Below are 21,450 nucleotides of genomic sequence, written 5' to 3'. Positions count from 1 at the left end.
GGAGAGTTCATACTAACGAGATGAGCAGGAGAGTTCATACTAACGAGATGAGAGGGAGAGTTCATACTAACGAGATGAGCAGGAGAGTTCATACTAACGAGATGAGAGGGAGAGTTCATACTAACGAGATGAGCAGGAGAGTTCATACTAACGAGATGAGAGGGAGAGTTCATACTAACGAGATGAGCAGGAGAGTTCATACTAACGAGATGAGAGGGAGAGTTCATACTAACGAGATGAGCAGGAGAGTTCATACTAACGAGATGAGAGGGAGAGTTCATACTAACGAGATGAGCAGGAGAGTTCATGCTAACGAGATGAGCGGGAGAGTTCATACTAACGAGATGAGCGGGAGAGTTCATACTAACGAGATGAGCAGGAGAGTTCATACTAACGAGATGAGCGGGAGAGTTCATGCTAACGAGATGAGCAGGAGAGTTCATACTAACGAGATGAGCGGGAGAGTTCATGCTAACGAGATGAGCGGGAGAGTTCATACTAACGAGATGAGCAGGAGAGTTCATACTAACGAGATGAGCAGGAGAGTTCATACTAACGAGATGAGCAGGAGAGTTCATACTAACGAGATGAGCAGGAGAGTTCATACTAACGAGATGAGCGGGAGAGTTCATGCTAACGAGATGAGCAGGAGAGTTCATACTAACGAGATGAGCAGGAGAGTTCATACTAACGAGATGAGCGGGAGAGTTCATGCTAACGAGATGAGCGGGAGAGTTCATACTAACGAGATGAGCGGGAGAGTTCATACTAACGAGATGAGCGGGAGAGTTCATGCTAACGAGATGAGCGGGAGAGTTCATACTAACGAGATGAGCAGGAGAGTTCATACTAACGAGATGAGCAGGAGAGTTCATACTAACGAGATGAGCAGGAGAGTTCATACTAACGAGATGAGCAGGAGAGTTCATGCTAACGAGATGAGCGGGAGAGTTCATACTAACGAGATGAGCAGGAGAGTTCATGCTAACGAGATGAGCAGGAGAGTTCATGCTAACGAGATGAGCAGGAGAGTTCATGCTAACGAGATGAGCAGGAGAGTTCATGCTAACGAGATGAGCAGGAGAGTTCATACTAACGAGATGAGCGGGAGAGTTCATACTAACGAGATGAGCAGGAGAGTTCACAAGTTTGAGGGGCCTCTGCTCCCCACGTGGGGGGTGGTGGATACCTACCTCACACTGGGGGGCCACTGGGAGACGCTTGATGTCAATGAGGGGGTTGGCTCAGATCAGTTAAGAATACATTTGAGTACATATTTGAGTACATATTTGAGTACATATTGGAGTACATATTTGAGTACATATTGAGTACATATTGAGTACATATTTGAGTACATATTGGAGTACATATTGAAGTACATATTAAGTACATATTGGAGTACATATTGGAGTACATATTGAGTACATATTGAGTACATATTTGAGTACATATTTGAGTACATATTTAGTACATATTTGAGTACATATTGAGTACATATTTGAGTACATATTGAGTACATATTGAGTACATATTGGAGTACATATTGGAGTACATATTGAGTACATATTGAGTACATATTTGAGTACATATTTGAGTACATATTGAGTACATATTTGAGTACATATTGAGTACATATTTGAGTACATATTGAGTACATATGAGTACATATTGGAGTACATATTGGAGTACATATTGAGTACATATTTGAGTACATATTGAGTACATATTTGAGTACATATTTGAGTACATATGAGTACACATGAGTACATATTGAGTACAAATTGGAGTACATATTGGAGTACATATTGAGTACATAGAGTACATATTGGAGTACATATTGAAGTACATATTGGAGTACATATTGAGTACATATTTGAGTACATATTTGAGTACATATTGAGTACATATTGGAGTACATATTGGAGTACATATTTGAGTACATATGAGTACATATTGAGTACATATTGAGTACATATTGAGTACATATTTGAGTACATATTGAGTACATATTGAGTACATATTGGAGTACATATTGGAGTACATATTGGAGTACATATTAGAGTACATATTTGAGTACATATTGAGTACATATTTGAGTACATATTGAGTACATATTTGAGTACATATTGGAGTACATATTGAGTACATATTTGAGTACATATTTGAGTACATATTGGAGTACATGTTGGAGTACATGTTGGAGTACATATTTGAGTACATATTTGGAGTACATGTTGGAGTACATGTTGGAGTACATGTTGGTAGACCTTTTATAAGCCAGAGATCTGGTCTGTTTTCACAGGAAGGACCCTAGTGAAGGACCCCACAGGACTTACTGTGGACTTTAGTTAGAGATGACGAAAGTTAGTTGTATATGAAAAAGAAGAATGCAAGCTAATACAGTTTTTACCAAAGGGAGTTGATTATAATAATACTTGTAAACGTTTTTAGTTATTTAAAAAAATAAGAAATACCGGTAGTAAGAAATGTTTATTTGAAAAGTAGAAATGTATCCAGGGCTTTTCTTTTCAACCCTAAATTGAAAAAGCGTTATTTGCTGTTCCTTCCTGCAGAGAAGTTCCCAAGGAAACAAGACAAAAAGGCACAGAGAGAATAGATAGACAAGAACAGAGACAACGACTTCAAAGCGTAATGCAATAAATATAGTAAATACTAAATATAATAATATTCAACTTGATGAATTCAAGAAACTCATTGTGATTTTATGTAGGGGAATATATTGATGAATTCTTGTGTTGAGAGTTCAGTTGAATTGATCATGTTTGAATTGGTAGATTCTGTGTTGTGAGAGGTCATTCTATAATCCTATAATCCTGCTGTGAGAGAGTGTGTGTGTGTGTGTGTGTGTGTGTGTGTGTGTGTGTGTGTGTGTGTGTGTGTGTGCGCACGCGCGGGCGCGCATACTGCACTGCATAAGCACCTGACTCTAGTGGGCAGCCTCCACACACGAATACATACAACCTTGATGAGTTAGCATGCTAACAGTTAGCTTAGCTACACACAAATACATAAAACAACCTCAATGGTGTTAGCATGCTATCAGTTAGCTTAGCTACCCATCCTCTCTCCGACTTCTAACACGCCCCCCCCCCCCATACATTTAAACTCCAGCCAAATCAGGAATCAAACTGCATGAAACAGCATTGCATCAGACAACACCCTAACAACATCATAGACAAGTACCACTTTCATTCATGTACATTTCTTCTATTACACTGGCCGGAGTGGCAGGGCGAAATCCACTCCTACTCCAGCTCTCTAATGTATAGGTCAGGTGTGTCTAGTGAGTGTGTGTAGTAGTGTGCATGTTGTGTGTGTAGGAGTGTGTATGTTGTGTGTGTAGTAGTGTGTATGTTGTGTTTAGAGTCAATAGAGTCTGTCCCTTCCTCCCTGCTGGCCTCGGACGGTCTAACCCCGGCGGCAAGGGCACCTTGAGTCACCATGACACCACACAGCACTTTATGGAGAGAGAGAGGGGGGGAGGAGAGAGGAGAGAGAGGGAAGCCAACTGACACAAAAAGCTCCCTCTGTTTCTCTTTCTCTCATGAGCTGCTGCTGTTAGAAGACAGAGATAGAAAGAAGGAGAGAGAGAGAGAGAGAGAGAGAGAGAGAGAGAGAGAGAGAGAGAGAGAGAGAAAGAGAGAGAGAAAGAGAGAGAGAGAGAGAAAGAGAGAGAGAAGGGGGGAAACTCTTCTTTTCATTCACACACTCCCTCCCTCGCCCCCCTGGGGTTTGTTGAAAGGGGATAGAGGGAGAGGAGGAGAGGGAGGGACAGAGGGATAGAGGGAGGGAGGGAGGGAGGTCCTAATCCACTATAGTTCAGGGGGAAAAGGAACGTCAGACACGTCCAACGTCACACTCACGTGTGTGTGTGTGTGTGTGTGTGTGTGTGTGTGTGTGTGTGTGTGTGTGGGAGGTGACATACAGAAGCTGCAGAGAGGAGGAGGAGAAGGGGTGTGTGTGTGGAGGGGGGGGGGTTATAGAACCAAGTATAGTAATCTTGAGTTTTGTTGCATCAGACCCTGGTCAGCCAGTCATGGTGTTTCCTGTGAATGACTGCAGCATTCCCTCACGCTGTGGCTGGTTAGCAAGGTCAGGAGGGAGGAGAATGACGCCATTGTGTCACTGCACACCACTGAGGAAGAACAGTGTGACCTTCATTAAGGAGGTAGTGTGACCTAGGCCTAACCTTCACTGGGAGAGATGGCTCTTCAGGCCAAATAATAATAATAATAATAATAATAATAATAATAATAATAATAATAATACGCCGTAGACATAGTCAGCCATAGTCGGCGCCCCTGGAGCAATTAGGGGTTACGTGCCTTGCTTCAAGGGCACATGCAGCTCCCTCCTGAGGCGGGGGATCGAACCAGCGACCTTCCGATTGCTAGCCGGCCTCTCCAACCCTCTAGGCTATGTACAGCGGTTGTGTTTACATCCCTCATCCACACAGTGTTTACACAGAATCCTCCTTGATGTATTTACTGTTAAACAGTATCGACGGTTTCCGCTTCATTGATCTCAGGAAGGTCCCCGGTGAATAAACCCAACAGGACATTTTCAACGGGTCGTCGTTAATCTGACTTCAAGCGACCCCTGTCGACACCACGCGCTGGCGGAGGTCGAAATCGGAGGACGGGCTCATTGTCGAACGCCGTTCCTCATCCCCGTTCCCTGCGTTGCGGGGAGAGCCCGTCCTCCGATTTCTACCTCCGTCGGCCTCCTCGGCCCCCTATACGCTACCGGCGTTCGGTAGGACAGGATAGGTGTGTGTCTAGTGGCTCTCAGAGCTGTCCGTCAGAGTGCCCTTCACTCGGTCCCCGCCCTCTCACCCAGCTGATGCCGGAGCAGGGGGAGGAAGAGGAGGAAGAGGAGGGTGGTGAGTGGTGACGATGATGCAGCAGGGAGAGAGAGAGAGAGAGAGAGAGAGAGAGAGAGGATGACATCATCACGTGACCGGCCCACCCGCCCGCACGGCAGGCCCCTCCTCCCCCTAGGTGCCGTGGCAACGTGAGCTACGTGGGCTACGTGCTGGCTGCGGCCTCTCTCTCTCTCTCTCTTTATCTCCCTCTGCCTCCCTCTCTCTCTCTCTCTTCCTCTCTCTCTCTCTCTGCCGCTGCGAGGAGAGGGGTGGATTACCAACGAGGCCCCGGCTTCCTCCTTCCTTCCTCTTTGCCCCCTCCCTCCCTGTCTCTCTCTCTCTCTCTCTCTTTCTCAATCCCCCCTCTCCCTCCTCCTCTCTCTGCCTCTGTCCACCGCACGCTCTCCTCCTCTGCTGAAGGAGAAGCCCTCAGTCCCTCCCTCCCTCCCTCCCTCTCCTCTCCTCTGTCCCCTCCTTTCCCACCACTCCCCCCCGGCCCCCCCATAGCAGGCCCCCGCCCAGCCAATCAGAGTGTACGACGGGGGCAGGGCATAGCAGAGCCTAACCATTCCAGCGCAGGGCTTCATCTCTGTGGTCGAGAGAGAGCTAGCATAGCAAAAAAAGAAGCTAGCAGCAGCAAGCAGCAAAGCAGCAAGCGGCAGCGGGGCAGCATACGAGACACAGACAGACACAGCCTCTCTGTGTGTGTGTGTGTGTTTTTGTGCGTGTGTGTTTTTTTTTTTCTGTGTGTGTGTGTGCCTGTGTCTGCACAGACCGGCAGGGGTGACGGCTTCTTCCTCCGCTTCCTCAAGCGAGCGACACTTGTTCACCTCATCTTTACCACGGCACTCTGAGAAGAGGGACAGGGCAGGGACACACCACTCGTCCTCTCTTCCTCCTCCTCTCTCTCTCTCGCTCTCTCTCTCTCTCGCGCTCTCTCCGGGATAAACGAGGGATCAGCAGGGAGGATAGGAGAAGAGCTCTCTATCTGGTTGGATATCAGGCGGTTTTTTCCCTCCTTTTCCCCCCTCTCTCTCTCTCTCGTTCTCTCTCTCTCTCTCTCTCTCTGTTCTACCTCCTGCCTGCGTCGCTGACAGCCCTGGTGTGCCGTGTGTCGTCACGATGATAGCAGCACAGCTACTTGCGTACTACTTCACCGAGCTGAAGGATGACCAAGTTAAGAAGGTGAGTGACGGGCGGACAGCCAGGGGGAGAGGGGCGGTCGGTACCTGCGACCCACCGACACACACACACACAAACACACACACACACACACACACACAGACACATACACACAGCAGCAGCAGTGTCCTCTTCAGTAACGTAACAGTTGTATAACACCGGGGAGAGAGGGAGGGAGGGAGGGGTTGTGGAGTACACCACCACCAGTTGATGCCTCTGTCGAGGTCTCTCTCCACCCCCCCCTCTCCCTTCCCGGTTATGGATATGTGCCTGTGGGGCGTTTCTGCCCAGACGAGGGGATGGAGAGATGGGATGGGGATGATGGAGGTTTGAAAAAAGCGAGGAGGTGACAGATTTTTTCCCGAATTTCATTTCAGGGAGAGAGGATTGGACTGGGTCTGGGCTTTGGTGTTGAGATGTGAATGTGTGTGTGTGTGTGTGTGTGTGTGTGTGTGAGACAGAGGTTGTGAGTGTGTGTCCTTGAGAGATAAGGATGTGCGGTAGCTAGCGGTGCTAGGTGGGTAGGTAGTAGGTGATGGGGACGGAGCGCCCGTTAAGGAGCGTTTCCGGGGCGTCTGTTGCCGTGGCGTCTGTTGCCGTGGCGTCTGTTGCCGGGGGCGCCAGAAGCAGACAGGTGTCTGTGAGGGGCGGATGGGAGTCGTGAGACGGCACCCTCTCTCTCTTTCTGTCTCCCTCCCTCCCCCTCTCTCTCTCTCTCTCTCTCGAAAACACTCTCTGTCTCTATCTCTCTCTCTCTGCCCAACCCCACCTTGCTCTCCCCCTCCTCCCCCTCCCCCTCCTCCCCCTCCCCTGATGCCAGTCGAGCCACACTAATCAATTTCCTCGTTCCCTTCCGAGGCGCCGAGGGAACCAGGGAACACACGCGCTCGTTAGTGACTCGTTAGTGACAGACTGAGATGCCGCCTCAGATTACAACTGCTAGCAATAACCTGCTGTTCTATCCTGAGATATCACCCTGGTAGAAAAAGGTTCCACAGAGAAACAAACTAGTTGGCTTCGTTGTCGTCACCACGTAAAACCCTTTCCTGTTTTGTTTTCGTAAGACTTTAGATTTGACGTGTGAATGACAGCAATTAGTCTGGTTCAAACACACACGTGTGTGTTCGATACCGTTCCTCAGTCCTCCGATTTCTACCTCCCCCAGCCTCCCCCCCGCTAGCCAGACTAACCTGAGAGACCTCCCTGTCCTGGCGGGTGTGACTCAGGGCTGTCAGAGAGGCCAGGGCGTCCGTGTCAGCTGACCTGAGAGGATTTATGTGTGATGTCACGTATGACATGCTAGCGCAGCACGACACACGCATGTGCCTTCAGTCCAACAGTGATGATGTCATAATTCCCCCCAGGGGCGGAACAATCTAATAAGGATTCTTAAAAAAAAATGAGCGTTAATTAAAATTACAGTAAGATTAACATCTGACCAAAACCTGCGGATTTGACTTGATTTATCAACTTTTTTTTTTTTAATCTGTAAAAATTAGGAATAAACTAAACTAATTAAACCCCTGGTAAAAAACCTGGTTTACATAACGATGAGACCTGATTCAGCATAACATTATGTATGTCATCATACTTTAAATGATACCGATGATAAAAATGAGAATTTTTACCATAACGCAGGATATGATTATATTATATGGCAAACACATAAGTCACAGCTTTATTTATTGCATTTTTTAACCTTGAACAACAGCTGAGATTTAAATGGGTGAAGCCAGAACAGCCGTGGGGCTGAGGTGTCAGGCCTGAGGTGACCTGGAGAGTCAGCTGTGACCTCCCTGCTCCCTCCCTCCCTCCCTGCTCCCTCCCTCGCTGCTCCCTCCCTCGCTGCTCCCTCCCTGACCCTGCTTTTCTACAGGTTACACGACAAAACAGAGAACTGTAACAACTGAAAACAACCTAGAGGTTAGAGAGGCCGGCTAGCAATCTGAAGGTCGCTGGTTTGATCCCCCACCTCAGGAGGGAGCTGCATGTGCCCTTGAGCAAGGCACGTAACCCCTAATTACTCCAGGGGCGCCGACTATGGCTGACCCTGTGCCTAGCGCAAAACATACCAAATTCCAACAATTGATTGACAAGTTGATTGCATGGTAAATAAAACATGATTATAATATTATTATTATTAGATTGTGGTGGTTTCCGCCCTGGGCTCAGATATACAGTACAGTTGAGATACTGGAAGCTGGTTCCTGCTTACCTGCCGGTTTTAAACACTGTAATCACATACCTGATATCTGCTTTATGTGCTATAATACAACTACACAGCACCTCACCAGTAGAGGCCGGTGGGGGTAGAAATCGGAGGACGGGCTCATTGTAATGCATGGGATGCAATGCGTAGCGGTATTAAACGCGATTTCTATCTCCTCTCGATGTGACGATAGCCATAGTTATAACATATATATCTACACACTATTAGCTCTATAGTATTATCATATTATTATATTATAAACCTATACGTATATTAGTTATATTGTGATATATATTTCTATACATGAACATAACAATAGCACAATGACTGCTTCCCTATTGTAACAGCACGCACCTCCGCTAAATTCAACATCTCATAAAGTTAATCTATTTATAGCAGGACAATAATACTCTGTCTGCAGGGCTGCAGGGCTCTGCCACGGAGACGCAGAGTTATACTACCTCCCTCCACAGCTGTTCATCTAGAGGCCTGAGGCCTGGGGCCTGACTAATGCCTAGGACCTGACTATACCTGGGGACTGACTAATGTCTGGGACTGACTACACCTGGGGACTGACTAATGTCTGGGACTGACTATACCTGGGGACTGACTAATGTCTGAGGACTGACTATACCTGGGGACTGACTATACCTGGGGACTGACTAATGTCTGAGGACTGACTATACCTGGGGACTGACTAATGTCTGAGGACTGACTATACCTGGGGACTGACTAATGTCTGAGGACGGACTATACCTGGGGCCTGAAACTACTACTGTAGTGAAACTGTTCTAACACATCATATCTGTTATAACATACAGACATCATGTCAACTCTGTGATGGTCTTAATGTCATGTTATGTCATGTCGTGGTCATAGCTGTATTATTATGACATAGTGTCATAACATAACAAAACCATAAGATATCTATCGATCTATTCTCACTCTCTGTATCTCATTCTCCAGGTTGATAAGCAGCTGTACTCCCTAACAATAGCTTATGATAACTAACATAATGATAACATACCATAACCTAGTCTCTCCTGTGCTCCTCAGTTTGATAAGTACCTGAGATGATGATGATGATGGTGGTGGTGATGATGATGATGATGATGGTGGTGGTGATGATGATGATGATGATGGTGGTGGTGATAATGATGGTGATGATGATGATGATGGTGATGATGATGATGATGATGATGGTCATGGTGATGGTGATTGTGATGATGGTGGTGATGATGATGATGATGATGGTCATGGTGATGGTGATTGTGATGATGATGATGATGATGATGGTGGTAATGGTCATGATGATGGTGATGGTGATGATGATGATGATGATGATGATGATGATGATGTGTTCCAGATTGATAAGTACCTGTACTCCATGCGGTTCTCTGACGAGACGCTGGCGGACGTCATGGGTCGGTTCCGCCGGGAGCTGGAGAACGGGTTAGGACGCGACACCAACGCCACCGCCGCCGTGAGGATGCTGCCCACCTTCGTACGCTCCATACCCGACGGCTCAGGTAACCTCACCTGTCTAAACCAAATCGAATCAAACTTTATTATTATTATCATTATTATTATCATTATTATTCATAAAGTACTAGCCACAATGCAATTCGCTTTACAAGAAGATACAGGATACATTGTCATTGAGCAACGATCTCATTTGGGATGTAAACTTTCATTATGACATTAGTAATTGGTTGTAGCGTTAGCCGCGTAGCTAGGCTCAAACTAACACAAGTGGTCTGCCCCAGGGGAGGAAGGTGGAGGTAGAAATCGGAGAACGGACTCATTGTGATGCATGTAATGGAATCAGGAATGGTATCGAACACACGTGATGTTTGATACCATTCCTCATTCCATTCCATGCATTACAATGAGCCCGTCCTCTGATTTCTACCTCCACCAGCCTCCCCTGGTCTACAGCCCAGATGACTGCACTATCCACTAGCCAAATCAGCTCATTTGGGGGAGAGGTCTGACTGTTCATAGGCCAGTACTGCTACAACCCACTGAAAACGACCCAAAATGGTGAAACCGTCGCTTTTCATACTTAACTTCAATTAACTTCAATTACGATGAACATACGTCTTAATACAGTGCAATGCACACTGATACAGACAAGAAGGCAAAGACCTCACTTGGGCTTTAAACGCGCTTCCATGACAGAACAGCTCCTCTCTCTATCTCTCTATCTCTTAGAGCACTGTCATCTACACCATTGTGATTCTCCTACAACGATCATTGTGTTTATACTGTAAGCACTTTGAAGCAACCATCCTGGCTATCCACCGTCCTACAAAAATGTGCTGATCCGCTTTAACCGGCCAGGGCTATTCTGTGACGTGGGGGGCAGGGGGAGGGCGGGGGGAGGGGTATTGTGTCCCCATGTGGCCCCTGTATTTCAGTTTGGCAGGTTGTACTGTATGGTCGCCGTAGCTACCGCCCATTGTTGGGATCCAGAAGCCAAACGCCGACAGTTCCTCTGTTCCAACACAGTATCCATGGTGACCGTAGTTTGGTGTTGGCTGGCAGCAAGCTTCATAGTAGTTACGATAACGTCATAATATCATAATGCTTGTTGTAATGCTAGGTTTTAGCACAATATACACTGCAAAAAGTAAATCTAAGATGAACTATCTTAAATCGAGGCAATACATGCTTGTTTTTTGTCTGGCTGCTCTCGTTTTAAGATATATTTTACTTGTTTTAAGAAAATCTTGGCAAGTGAAATCTCCCTGTTCTTTTGGCAGATCATTTTGCTGATGTTGCTTGTCTCCTCTTTATAAGAGTGTCCTTACAGTGGTGCAGTCTGGCAATCAGCTTCCTAGGAGTTCCAGCACAATATCACAGTTAAGTGTCTGGAGCCAGATATAGACAGTGAGCAAATGCCAAAATAATGCAAGCCAAGGGTACACAGTTGGTTAGAGAAATTGTAAGGGTTTATCTCTTCAGCCGCCATAAGTTTCATGTTCACAGTGTCTACCACATGGAAATAGAACAAACGGTTTGCTTCCTGGGTCGTTTAAATCCCTTGTCAATCAGAACGTCTGCTCTTATCATGAATAAATAACAGGAGCGTTGGGTTACATCAACAATGCAGTGCTAAATGTCAAGAGACGCGCGACCCAGAAGATATAAAACATACTATTCAAACCTTCGAAGCCTGAAAAAGCTATGTGTGGGATATGGCAACGTTTCATGTTTTAGACTCATCACCTGATCACCACAATTAGAGATTACAGGGACAGTCTCCCTGGAGTAACTTAGGGCTAAGGGGCTTACTCTAGGGCACACTAGTGATGGTGTTCCCAGATTGGACTTGAACTCACGACCTTCTGATCACGAGTCCAACTCACTATCCACTAGGCCACCGCTACCGCAAATGTCAGAATGTTAGGTTGAACTTCTCCAGTGATAACATTAGAACCCAGAGTCCCGAGACTCTCAGACAAAACACCTGGTCTCAGCATCGCACCCCTGTGGGGCCCCAGCCTGTTTGTAAACAGCCACAGTCGTGTACAGAAATATCGTGCGTAGATTGTAGTCAGAAATGCCAAGGTCGCAAAATGGCTCGCAGACATGGTGGGGGAGAGAGAGAGGCAGAAGGAGAGGGAGGGAGAGGGTAAGGGTAGATAGAGGGAGAGGGAGAAGGGGGGAGGACAGAGAGAGAGAGAGAGAGAGAAGGGGGGAGGACAGAGAGAGAGAAGGGGGGAGGACCGAGAGAGAGAGAGAAGGGGGGAGGACAGAGAGAGAGAAGGGGGGAGGACAGAGAGTGAGAGAGAGAGAGAGAGAGAGAGAGAGAGAGAGAGGGAGAGGATATGGGTAGATAGAGGGAGAGGGAGAAGGGGGGAGGACAGAGAGAGAGAGAGAAGGGGGGAGGACAGAGAGAGAGAGAAGGGGGGAGGACAGAGAGAGAGAGAGAGAGAAGGGGGGAGGACAGAGAGAGAGAGAGAGAGAGAGAGAGAGAGAGAGAGAGAGAGAGAGAGAGAGAGAGAGAGAGAGGGGTTAAGGGAGAGGGGGAGGCTGTAATACCAGGCTGAAGAGCTGGAGAGCTGCTCTGCTCTAGTCGTCTCTCGTGTCATAAATAGCCTCAGGTTTCAGCTGTGGAACACAGGGGGGCTCAGGGGGGATACAGGGAAAGGTCAGAGGTCAGCTCATGACCACAGCCAGAATCTTTTCTCTTTTTTTTATGTGATTTTTTTACGAGTGGGGCAGTCCCACTCATATTTTTCATTCTATTGGAGAGACACTTGGTCATGTCAAAACAGAAGGAAGCCTTGTTAGCTAGCTACAGGCCCTATGAGGTGATGTGAACTCAAAATGGAGTCTCTGCAACAATGCTCTTACAGAACAGACCACAGTTCACTTGAGAATCCTACGTAGATACCTTTAATAACAGATAAAACCAGCAGACTCACTCCTTTAATATAATCTAAAACCAGCAGACTCTCTCCTTTAATAGAATCTAAAACCAGGAGACTCACTCCTTTAATATCAGCAAAAACCAGCAGACCCACTCCCACCCTGCAGGCTATCAACAACACCTCTATATGCCAGCACGCCAGTGACTCATTCCTCACAGGTCAGGGGACGTCACACTGTGGTAATGTCAGCCTAGCATAGACGTAGAGTAACTAGATCACACTCTCTGGCAGGTTTCTATATAAACTCTATTCTGTGTGCCTCTATTCAGGTTCAATTGGATTTAAATCTGGAGATTGACTTGGCCAGTCATGACCTTTCCACTTGTTGACCCTGACAAACTCTGTAGTTGCTATGGCAGTATGTTTTGGGCCATTGTCTTACTGTATGACGAAGAGCGATCGAACGAATTTGGAGGAATTAGCTTGTACTCAAGCGGACAAGATGTTTCTGTACACTCAGAATTTATTCTGCTGCCGTCAGCAGTTACAATCGTCAAGAAAGACAAGCGAGCCAGTTCCAGGGGCAGCTACATGCCCAAACCGAACACCCTCTCCACCATGCTTCACAGATGAGGTGGTATGCTGTAAATCTTGGGCAGACCCTTTTTTCTCCAAACGTTCCTCTTGCAATCACCCTGGCACAATGACAATATTTATCTGTCCACACTATCCTTTCCCAGACCTCTGCAGGCATTTTAGGTAGGTTTTAGCGAACTCTAACCATCCTTTTCGAGGATAACTAGTGGTTTGTACCTTGCAGTGAAGCTTCTGTAATTTTGGCTGGTGAAGTCTGAACTATGGCAAGGACCTGTCCACAAGTACACAGGCCTTTTTTTAAAACATCGCTTTTTCTATTCTTTGTTTTGACCTTACGTCCACATGCAAACTGCGTGTTAGGTCACTGAAAACTGACTTCAGTGTTGACAGGTAATTAGTGTTACTAGACCATCACACGTTTAGATAAGCAGGCCTTTATCTAATGAATAGAAGATCTGATCTATTACCCTTCTGGCTCCATTCCTGGAGTGCAGGAGGGGCTGGTGGAGGTCAGAGCACAGGCTCATTCTATTGCATGGAATGGAATGAGGAATGGTATCAGACACTTGCTTGATACCATTTCTCATTCCGTTGAATGTATTACAACGAGCCCGACCTCCACCAGCCTCCCCTGCTGGCATGATACGTGATCCTGCAATTCAACGTCCCGCTGCAGCACCTGACTGGCAGTCACTTCACTTCACCTACAAAGAGATCCTGAGAGAGAGATATACTTGCTGCTTGAAAGACCCGTGAAACTAGGTCATGTTGTAATGCAGCTGGCTTCTGTGTGTTCCAACCCACAGAAAAGTCAATTTCATTGCTCTGAGGAGAGTTCTGAGGAGAAAGTGTGTGTGTGTGTGTGTGTGTGTGTGTGTGTGTGTGTGTGTGTGTGTGTGTGTGTGTGTGTGTGTGTGTGTGAGGACGCATTGGCACATCAGGTGACATTACATCAGGTGATATGTGTGTGTGGGTGTGGGTGTGGGTGTGTGTGTGTGTGTGTGTGTGTGTGTGTGTGGTGTGTGGTGTGTGGTGTGTGTGTGTGTGTGTGTGTGTGTGTGTGTGTGTGTGTGGTGTGTGGTGTGTGGTGTGTGGTGTGTGGTGTGTGTGTGTGTGTGTGTGTGTGTGTGTGTGTGTGTGTGTGTTGAAACCCAACACAACTGGGAGATTTCACAGATCACTGATTTCTGGCGTTTGGGAAGAGTAGAACTAGAACCAACTGTGAGAGGAAGACATTTGAGAACAGCTCATTATTGTTGTCTCTGGTAGACAGTTTTAAAACGGCAGTTAGTTTAATAGCTTTGCATTCTGCCAAACTGACTATGGTTGCACGGAAAACATTTGAACTTGAAACCCATCATGTTCTTTCAAGTTTCAAGTTGTATTGTTATCACAAGTGTAAGAGAGTATAATTCTTAGGCTTCAGTTCCTGACATTGCAGCACAAAGGCAATAAGGCAATAAGGCGATAAGGCAATAAGGCGAGTAATACGGTTCTGATATTGCTTCTGTCCCCCCCCCCCCCCCCCCCTGACAGAGAAGGGAGACTTCATCGCCCTGGATCTGGGGGGGTCCAACTTCCGTATCCTGCGCGTGAAGGTGACCCACGACAAGAAGCAACCGGTCCAGATGGAGAGCCAGGTCTACGACACCCCCGATGACATCATACACGGGAACGGGACACAGGTGAACACCCCAATATAGCCCAAACACTCCAATACATCCCAATATACCCCAAACACTCCAATACACCCCAATATACCCCAAACACTCCAATACACCCCAATATACCCCAATATACCCCAATACACCCCAATACATGCCAATTCACCCCGAACAATCCAATACACCCCAAACACTCCAATACACCCCAAAGACTCCAATATACCCCAATACAACCCAATATACCCCAAACTCTCCAATACACCCCAATACACCCTCAACCATCCTTATTCCATTCAGTAGGAATGTAACAGGTGAACATTGCCTTCCCCCCCCTCCCGTATAAAAGCAATCAGTAACGAATACTGTCCTATTGATCTGTTCCACTTAGTTATCACACAGGCGTGATGTCACGTGCCCTGTGACATCACTGCTGACCTCGGTTGACCTCTGAGCAGACAGCTGCCGCCGTAACGACAGAAACATGATATCCAGAGATCATCGTGTGAAAGATTTGGCTGAAAGTAATGAAAACATATGAAAACAATCTCCACAACACCTGATGTCCAGAGGACAGCTGGCCCGGGGAACACGACACCCACAACATTTGTCACGAAACGGGGATCAATAGTGATTGATTGTGATTGGCTGTCACAGAACAGAGGCCGTAAGGGGTCGACTTTGAGAACTGCTGGCCACCATCATCATCGTTCCACCAAACGGCTTCTTTTAGATTTGATTAGATTAGATTGAACTTTATTGTCATTGCAGAGTACCAGTACCAGACAACGAAATGCAGTTTAGCATCTAACCAGAAGTGCAAATAGGGGGACGGGATACTTCTGGAAGAGATTTAGCATTTCGAATGCCAACTGACGATGAATAATTGATGATGAATACTTGTCCGATTGATATAAAAACCCATAAGAAATGTTACAATGAAATCGGTTTGATGACCCAGCAGGATTGCTACAGGATAACCACGTCCATCTCTCCTACTGCCTGATGTAAGAGTTGTGTTTGTGTGCCTAGCTCTTCGACCACGTGGCAGAGTGTCTGGGAGACTTCATGGAGAAGCAGAAGATCAAGGACAAGAAACTCCCCGTGGGGTTCACCTTCTCCTTCCCCTGCGCCCAGACCAAGCTGGACGAGGTAGGGCTGTGTGTGTGTGTGTGTGTGTGTGTTTAACCAGAGGAGGCTGCTGGAGGTAGACATCGGAGGACAGGCTCATTGTAACACACGGAACGGAACGAGGAATTCCATTCCGTGCATTACCATGAGCACCAGGGCCCAAGTCCTACACCTCCACCACGACTATGAGTGCCTTCACTGGGCTCTCTCTGCCATCCTCCCCTGCCCATGAGCCCGTCCTCCGATGTCTACCTCTGCCAGCCTCCCCTCCTATAGGCCTTCTGTTTGCACGGCTCAGTCTGAGCAGACACGGCCATGTGAGGTCCGGCTGAAGCCAGGAGAAGAGACAAAAGCAGACAAGAGCCACTGAAACGCCAGACAGCACAGTTACCGTAACCCTAGACGACCGTAAAAGATTTGTTCCAGAATGTTCTTGGCTGTGGGTGTCTGGGGTGGTCCAGTGGTCTGGCACCACGGCCTACAGTGCACATGTATGCCCATGTCGGCATGGGTTCGAATCCATGGCCCGTACCCCGCTGACATGCCCTCTCCTCCTTACTTTCCTGTCTCTCTTCACTGTCCCTATCCAATGTAATATATATAGATATATTATGTGAGTCAATGTACATACAGTATATACATACACATAGTATAGAGTATATACACTGAATGAAAAATATCAGAGTGGGACTACCCTACTAAAAAAAGAAAAAAAGGTATTTTTAAAAAAATAAATAAAAAGAATGTTCTTGGCTGTCCCTCCAGGCCGTCCTAGTGAGCTGGACTAAGAAGTTCAAAGTCAGCGGCGTGGAGGGGATGGACGTGGTCAAGCTCCTGAACAAGGCCATAAAGAAGCGAGGGGTGAGTTTAGTTTATCTTCCTAACCCCAGCTGCAGTTATATTCAACATTTCAATAACGTACCTCGTCGTTGCCACAGGAAATACAACAACAATGACAGACAAACAGGCTTTCCTTAAACCCATTTCGTGCCTTTAGTGATTTTATTCACCAAAAATGCTAGTAATAAATAATAAAGTATAATGCTTCATATTCTAGCCAATCAGAGTGTTGTTGCTAGGTAGATACCACATAAAACAAGTGGCACTCTAGGTGGTGAGTGTTTCGGAACTCTTTGGCAGTTGGTGATTCAAAGATCAGTTGGTATTAACCCCCTCATTACCATAAGGAGTTAGGGTTAGGGTTAGGGCCAAAAAGTGAGCCACATACATAGTAGATGGCGGTGACACAACAACGTCCTCTTGCCATTTTCAGGAATATGAGGCAGACATCATGGCTGTGGTCAATGACACAACAGGGACAATGATGACCTGTGGATTCGACGACCGGCGCTGTGAGGTTGGCATCATCATAGGTGAGGACACCCAACATCAACGTGATTTATGTTCCTTTGCTCAAAGGGAATATTAATTGAATATTGATTTCATGACATTCTGATTTCATGACATTCAGAATTCTAGAGTCTATAAGAACAGTGTTCTTATAGGTGTCAAAAGTTGCATGTTACTACACAGTATGTCCTGTGTGTGTGTGTGTGTGTGAATGTGTGTGTCCCTTGCGTCTGTCCCTTGTGTGTGTGTCTGTTGTGTGTGTGTGTGCACTTGTGTCCCTTGTGTGTGTGTGTGTGTCCCTTGTGTGTGTGTGTGTGTGTGTGTGTGCACGCGTGTCCCTTGTGTGTGTGTGTGTGTGTGTGTGTGTGTGTGTGTCCCTTGTGTGTGTGTGTGTGTGTGTGCGTGCGTGTGTGTCTGTGTGCATATGTGTCCCTTATGCGTGCGTGTGTGTGTATGTCTGCTGTATGTGTGTGTGTGTGTGTGTGTGTGTGTGTGTGTGTGTTTGTCCTCTCCCAGGCACGGGCACCAACGCGTGCTACATGGAGGAGCTGCGGCACCTGGACCTGGTGGAGGGGGACGAGGGCCGCATGTGTGTGAACACGGAGTGGGGCGCCTTCGGGGACAACGGCACGCTGGAGGACCTCCGGAGCGAGTTCGACCGCGAGATCGACCGAGGCTCCCTGAACCCCGGGAAACAGCTGTGAGACAGCAGGCACACACACACACACACTACATACACACACACACACTACATACACACAAACTACATACACACACACACACACACTACATACACACACACTACATACACACACACACACAAACTACGTATGCACACACACACACACACACACGTACTACACATGCAAGCACACACACACGCACACACACACACACAAACGTACTATGTACGTGCACACACACACATACTACATACACACATACTACATACACACACACATTACATACACACACAAACACCCCCCCCCCCACACACACACACACAGACACACACATACTACGTATGCACACACACACCCACACACACACACATACTACATATACACCCACACGCACACACACACCCACACACACACACACACACACACACACACACACACACACCCACACGCACGCACACACACACACACACCCACACACACCCACACAAATAAACATTGCAGACATTCCTATGCTCCAGCTATTTGAAAAACACACAAGCTTTGTCCTTCACGTCACGGGTCACCTACGAGGTCAGGACACACACATAACCATAACACTGGGCTGCCACAAACATCAGGTGACATTACTGTGTGTGTGTGTGTGTGTGTGTGTGTGTGTGTCTCAGGTTTGAGAAGATGGCCAGTGGGATGTACATGGGGGAGCTGGTGCGTCTCATCCTGGTGAAGATGGCCAAGGAGGGGCTGCTGTTCGAGGGCAGGATCACCCCGGAGCTGCTCACCAAGGGGAAGATTGAGACGAAGCACGTGTCGGCCATAGAGAAGTAAGCAGGCCATAAATCATTTCCATTTTTTTAGTCACTTAGTAGACACTTTCTTTTTTCTTCCAGTCTCCCTGGAGTAACTGAGAGCTATGTGCCTTACTAGTGGTGGTGTTCCCCAAGTGGGACAGTCCAACTCACGATTCACTAGGCCACCACTACCCCCGCCACTAAATCAAAACTCCCACGCCTAACGTCTCTCTGTCAAGACTTTGATGTCAACACAATATAAAGCACTTTGAGGCTATAGTATTTCCAAGAACAGCTTATTATATTCTATTCTATTATTATATCCTACCCTATTCTGTTTCCATTTCGTTCCAATCTGCAGGGTTAGGAGTCAATTCATATCCAACTCTCCTCACTCCAGAGAGCGAATTGAAAGTGATTCAGATTCTAGAACCGTCATAATAATAGCGGTAACCATAGTGTTTTCAACAGTGTTCCATTCCATTGACCTCTGACCCCCCCCCCCCCCCCCCCTCCATCCCAGGAGCAAGGAGGGTCTGGCCAAATGCAAGGACATCCTGACCCGGCTGGGCGTGGAGCCGTCCAAGGAGGACTGCGTTGCCGTGCAACACGTCTGCGCCATCGTATCCTTCCGCTCGGCCAACCTCATCGCGGCCACGCTGGGGGGTATCCTTACACGCCTCAAGGACAACAAGGGGGGCCACCGCCTGCGTACCACCGTGGGGATTGACGGCTCGCTGTACAAGATGCACCCCCAGTGAGTTAGCACCCCCAAACACAACAGGGGGTTAGACGGTGCCTCTCTGGATGGTAGAACAACCAGGGGAGGCTGGGGGAGGTAGAACACCAGGGGAGGCTGGGGGAGGTAGAACACCAGGGGAGGCTGGGGGAGGTAGAACACTAGGGGAGGCTGTGGGAGGTAGAACACCAGGGGAGGCTGGGGGAGGTAGAACACCAGGGGAGGCTGGGGGAGGTAGAACACCAGGGGAGGCTGGGGGGGAGGTAAAACATCAGGGGAGGCTGGGAGAGGTAGAACACCAGGGGAAGCTGGGGGAGGTAGAACACCAGGGGAGGCTGGGGAAGGTAGAACACCAGGGGAGGCTGGTGGAGGTAGAACACCGGGGGAGGCTGGGGGAGGTAGAACACCAGTGGAGGCTGGGGGAGGTAGAACACCAGGGGAGGCTGGGGGGGGTAGAACACATGGGGAGTCTGGGGGGGGTAGAACACCAGGGGAGGCTGGGGGGGGGTAGAACACCAGGGGAGGCTGGGGGAGGTAGAACACCAGGGGAGGCTGGAGGAGGTAGGACACAAGGGGAGGCTGGGGGGGGTAGAAGACCAGGGGGGGCTGGGGGAGGTAGAAATCGGAGGACGGGCTCATTGTAATGCATGGGGATCGCATAGTAGCAGCTAACACCACAATACACCACAAGAGATGATGCAATAGTCAAGACGGACATTTCCCAGATGAGTGCATTCAGAGCCATGTCCATGTCCATTTCTGGCATTTAGCAGACGCCTTTATCCAAAGCGACTTACAACAGACACATTTGTCTAAGTAAGTGAGTGGTTATATATCATGTGTGTATAAACACCAATCTCTTATCTTCTGTAAACCCTGCAGGTTCTGGGCCGCTGGCCGAGACTTATAAATCTGAATGAACTCTAATCGCCCCCTCTCTCTCCTCTCTTTCTCTCTCTGTCTGCCTCCTCCTTCCCCCCTCCCTCCCTCCCTCACCCTCCCCCCCTCCCCTCCTCCCCCCCCCCACTCCAGATACGCCCGTCGTCTCCACAAGACGGTGCGGCGCCTGGTGCCCGACTCGGACGTGCGCTTCCTGCTGTCGGAGAGCGGCAGCGCCAAGGGTGCTGCCATGGTAACGGCCGTGGCCGCCCGCCTGGCGGACCAGACCAGGCAGATCGCCCAGACGATGGCGGAGTTCCGTCTGAGCAAGGCACAGCTGCTGGAGGTGAGGAGGGGCGATGATGATGATGATGATGGTGGTGGAGGATGATGAGGGTGATGAAGATGTCGATGATGATGGTAGAGGAGGAGGATGATGATGATGCTGGTGATGAACGTGTGGCTCAGCCGGTAGAGCAGGCGTCTAGTGATCGCAAGGTCGGCAGCTCGCCGCGGTTCGAATCGGCAGTGATGTCGGCCTCATAGTCCTGAAAATGGCAAGAGGACGTTGTTGTGTCACTGCCATCTACTGTGTATGTGGCTCACTTTTTGGCCCTAACCCTAAGTGGCACTGAACCCCAAATTTCTCCAGGGTCCTTCTATGGCTCTGACCCCTGGCCTAGAGCATAAACACATGTTGTACTCTGTGCAAATGACAACGGTTGAATCTTCTTAAGATGTTGATGATGATGATGATGATGATGGTGGAGGAGGAGGATGATGAGGATGGGGGTGGTGATGAGGATGATGATGAAGTTGATGATGATGATGAATAATGACAATGATAATAATCCTGGTTTCCTTGTGATGTTTTCAGGTGAAGAAGAGGATGAGGACGGAGATAGAGAACGGTCTGGGGAAAGCCACCCACCAAGACGCCACCGTCAAGATGCTGCCCACCTTCGTA

General features: G+C 48.0%; 1 protein-coding gene across 1 annotated transcript in view; it reads left to right on the top strand.

The window, feature by feature from the left end:
* Positions 1-6,007: 6,007 nt before the first annotated feature.
* Positions 6,008-21,450, top strand: part of LOC308171906 (hexokinase-1-like) — a gene marked incomplete at both ends in the record, with an annotated part of 21,688 nt that continues 6,245 nt past the window's right edge. The window contains 11 exons of the mRNA XM_080546820.1: positions 6,008-6,070; positions 9,643-9,805; positions 14,789-14,937; positions 15,946-16,065; positions 16,810-16,905; positions 17,318-17,417; positions 17,911-18,094; positions 18,743-18,898; positions 19,389-19,622; positions 20,637-20,829; positions 21,361-21,450. The exon at positions 21,361-21,450 is cut by the window's right edge and continues 22 nt beyond it. Coding sequence (XP_080402946.1) covers positions 6,008-6,070; positions 9,643-9,805; positions 14,789-14,937; positions 15,946-16,065; positions 16,810-16,905; positions 17,318-17,417; positions 17,911-18,094; positions 18,743-18,898; positions 19,389-19,622; positions 20,637-20,829; positions 21,361-21,450 — 1,548 coding nt within the window. The remainder of the gene's footprint in view (positions 6,071-9,642; positions 9,806-14,788; positions 14,938-15,945; positions 16,066-16,809; positions 16,906-17,317; positions 17,418-17,910; positions 18,095-18,742; positions 18,899-19,388; positions 19,623-20,636; positions 20,830-21,360) is intronic.

Source organism: Nansenia antarctica (assembly GCF_963989245.1).
Source record: "Nansenia antarctica genome assembly, chromosome: 16".
Classification (NCBI taxonomy): Eukaryota; Metazoa; Chordata; class Actinopteri; order Argentiniformes; family Microstomatidae; genus Nansenia; species Nansenia antarctica.
This window is presented reverse-complemented; position numbering and strand designations above follow the sequence as displayed.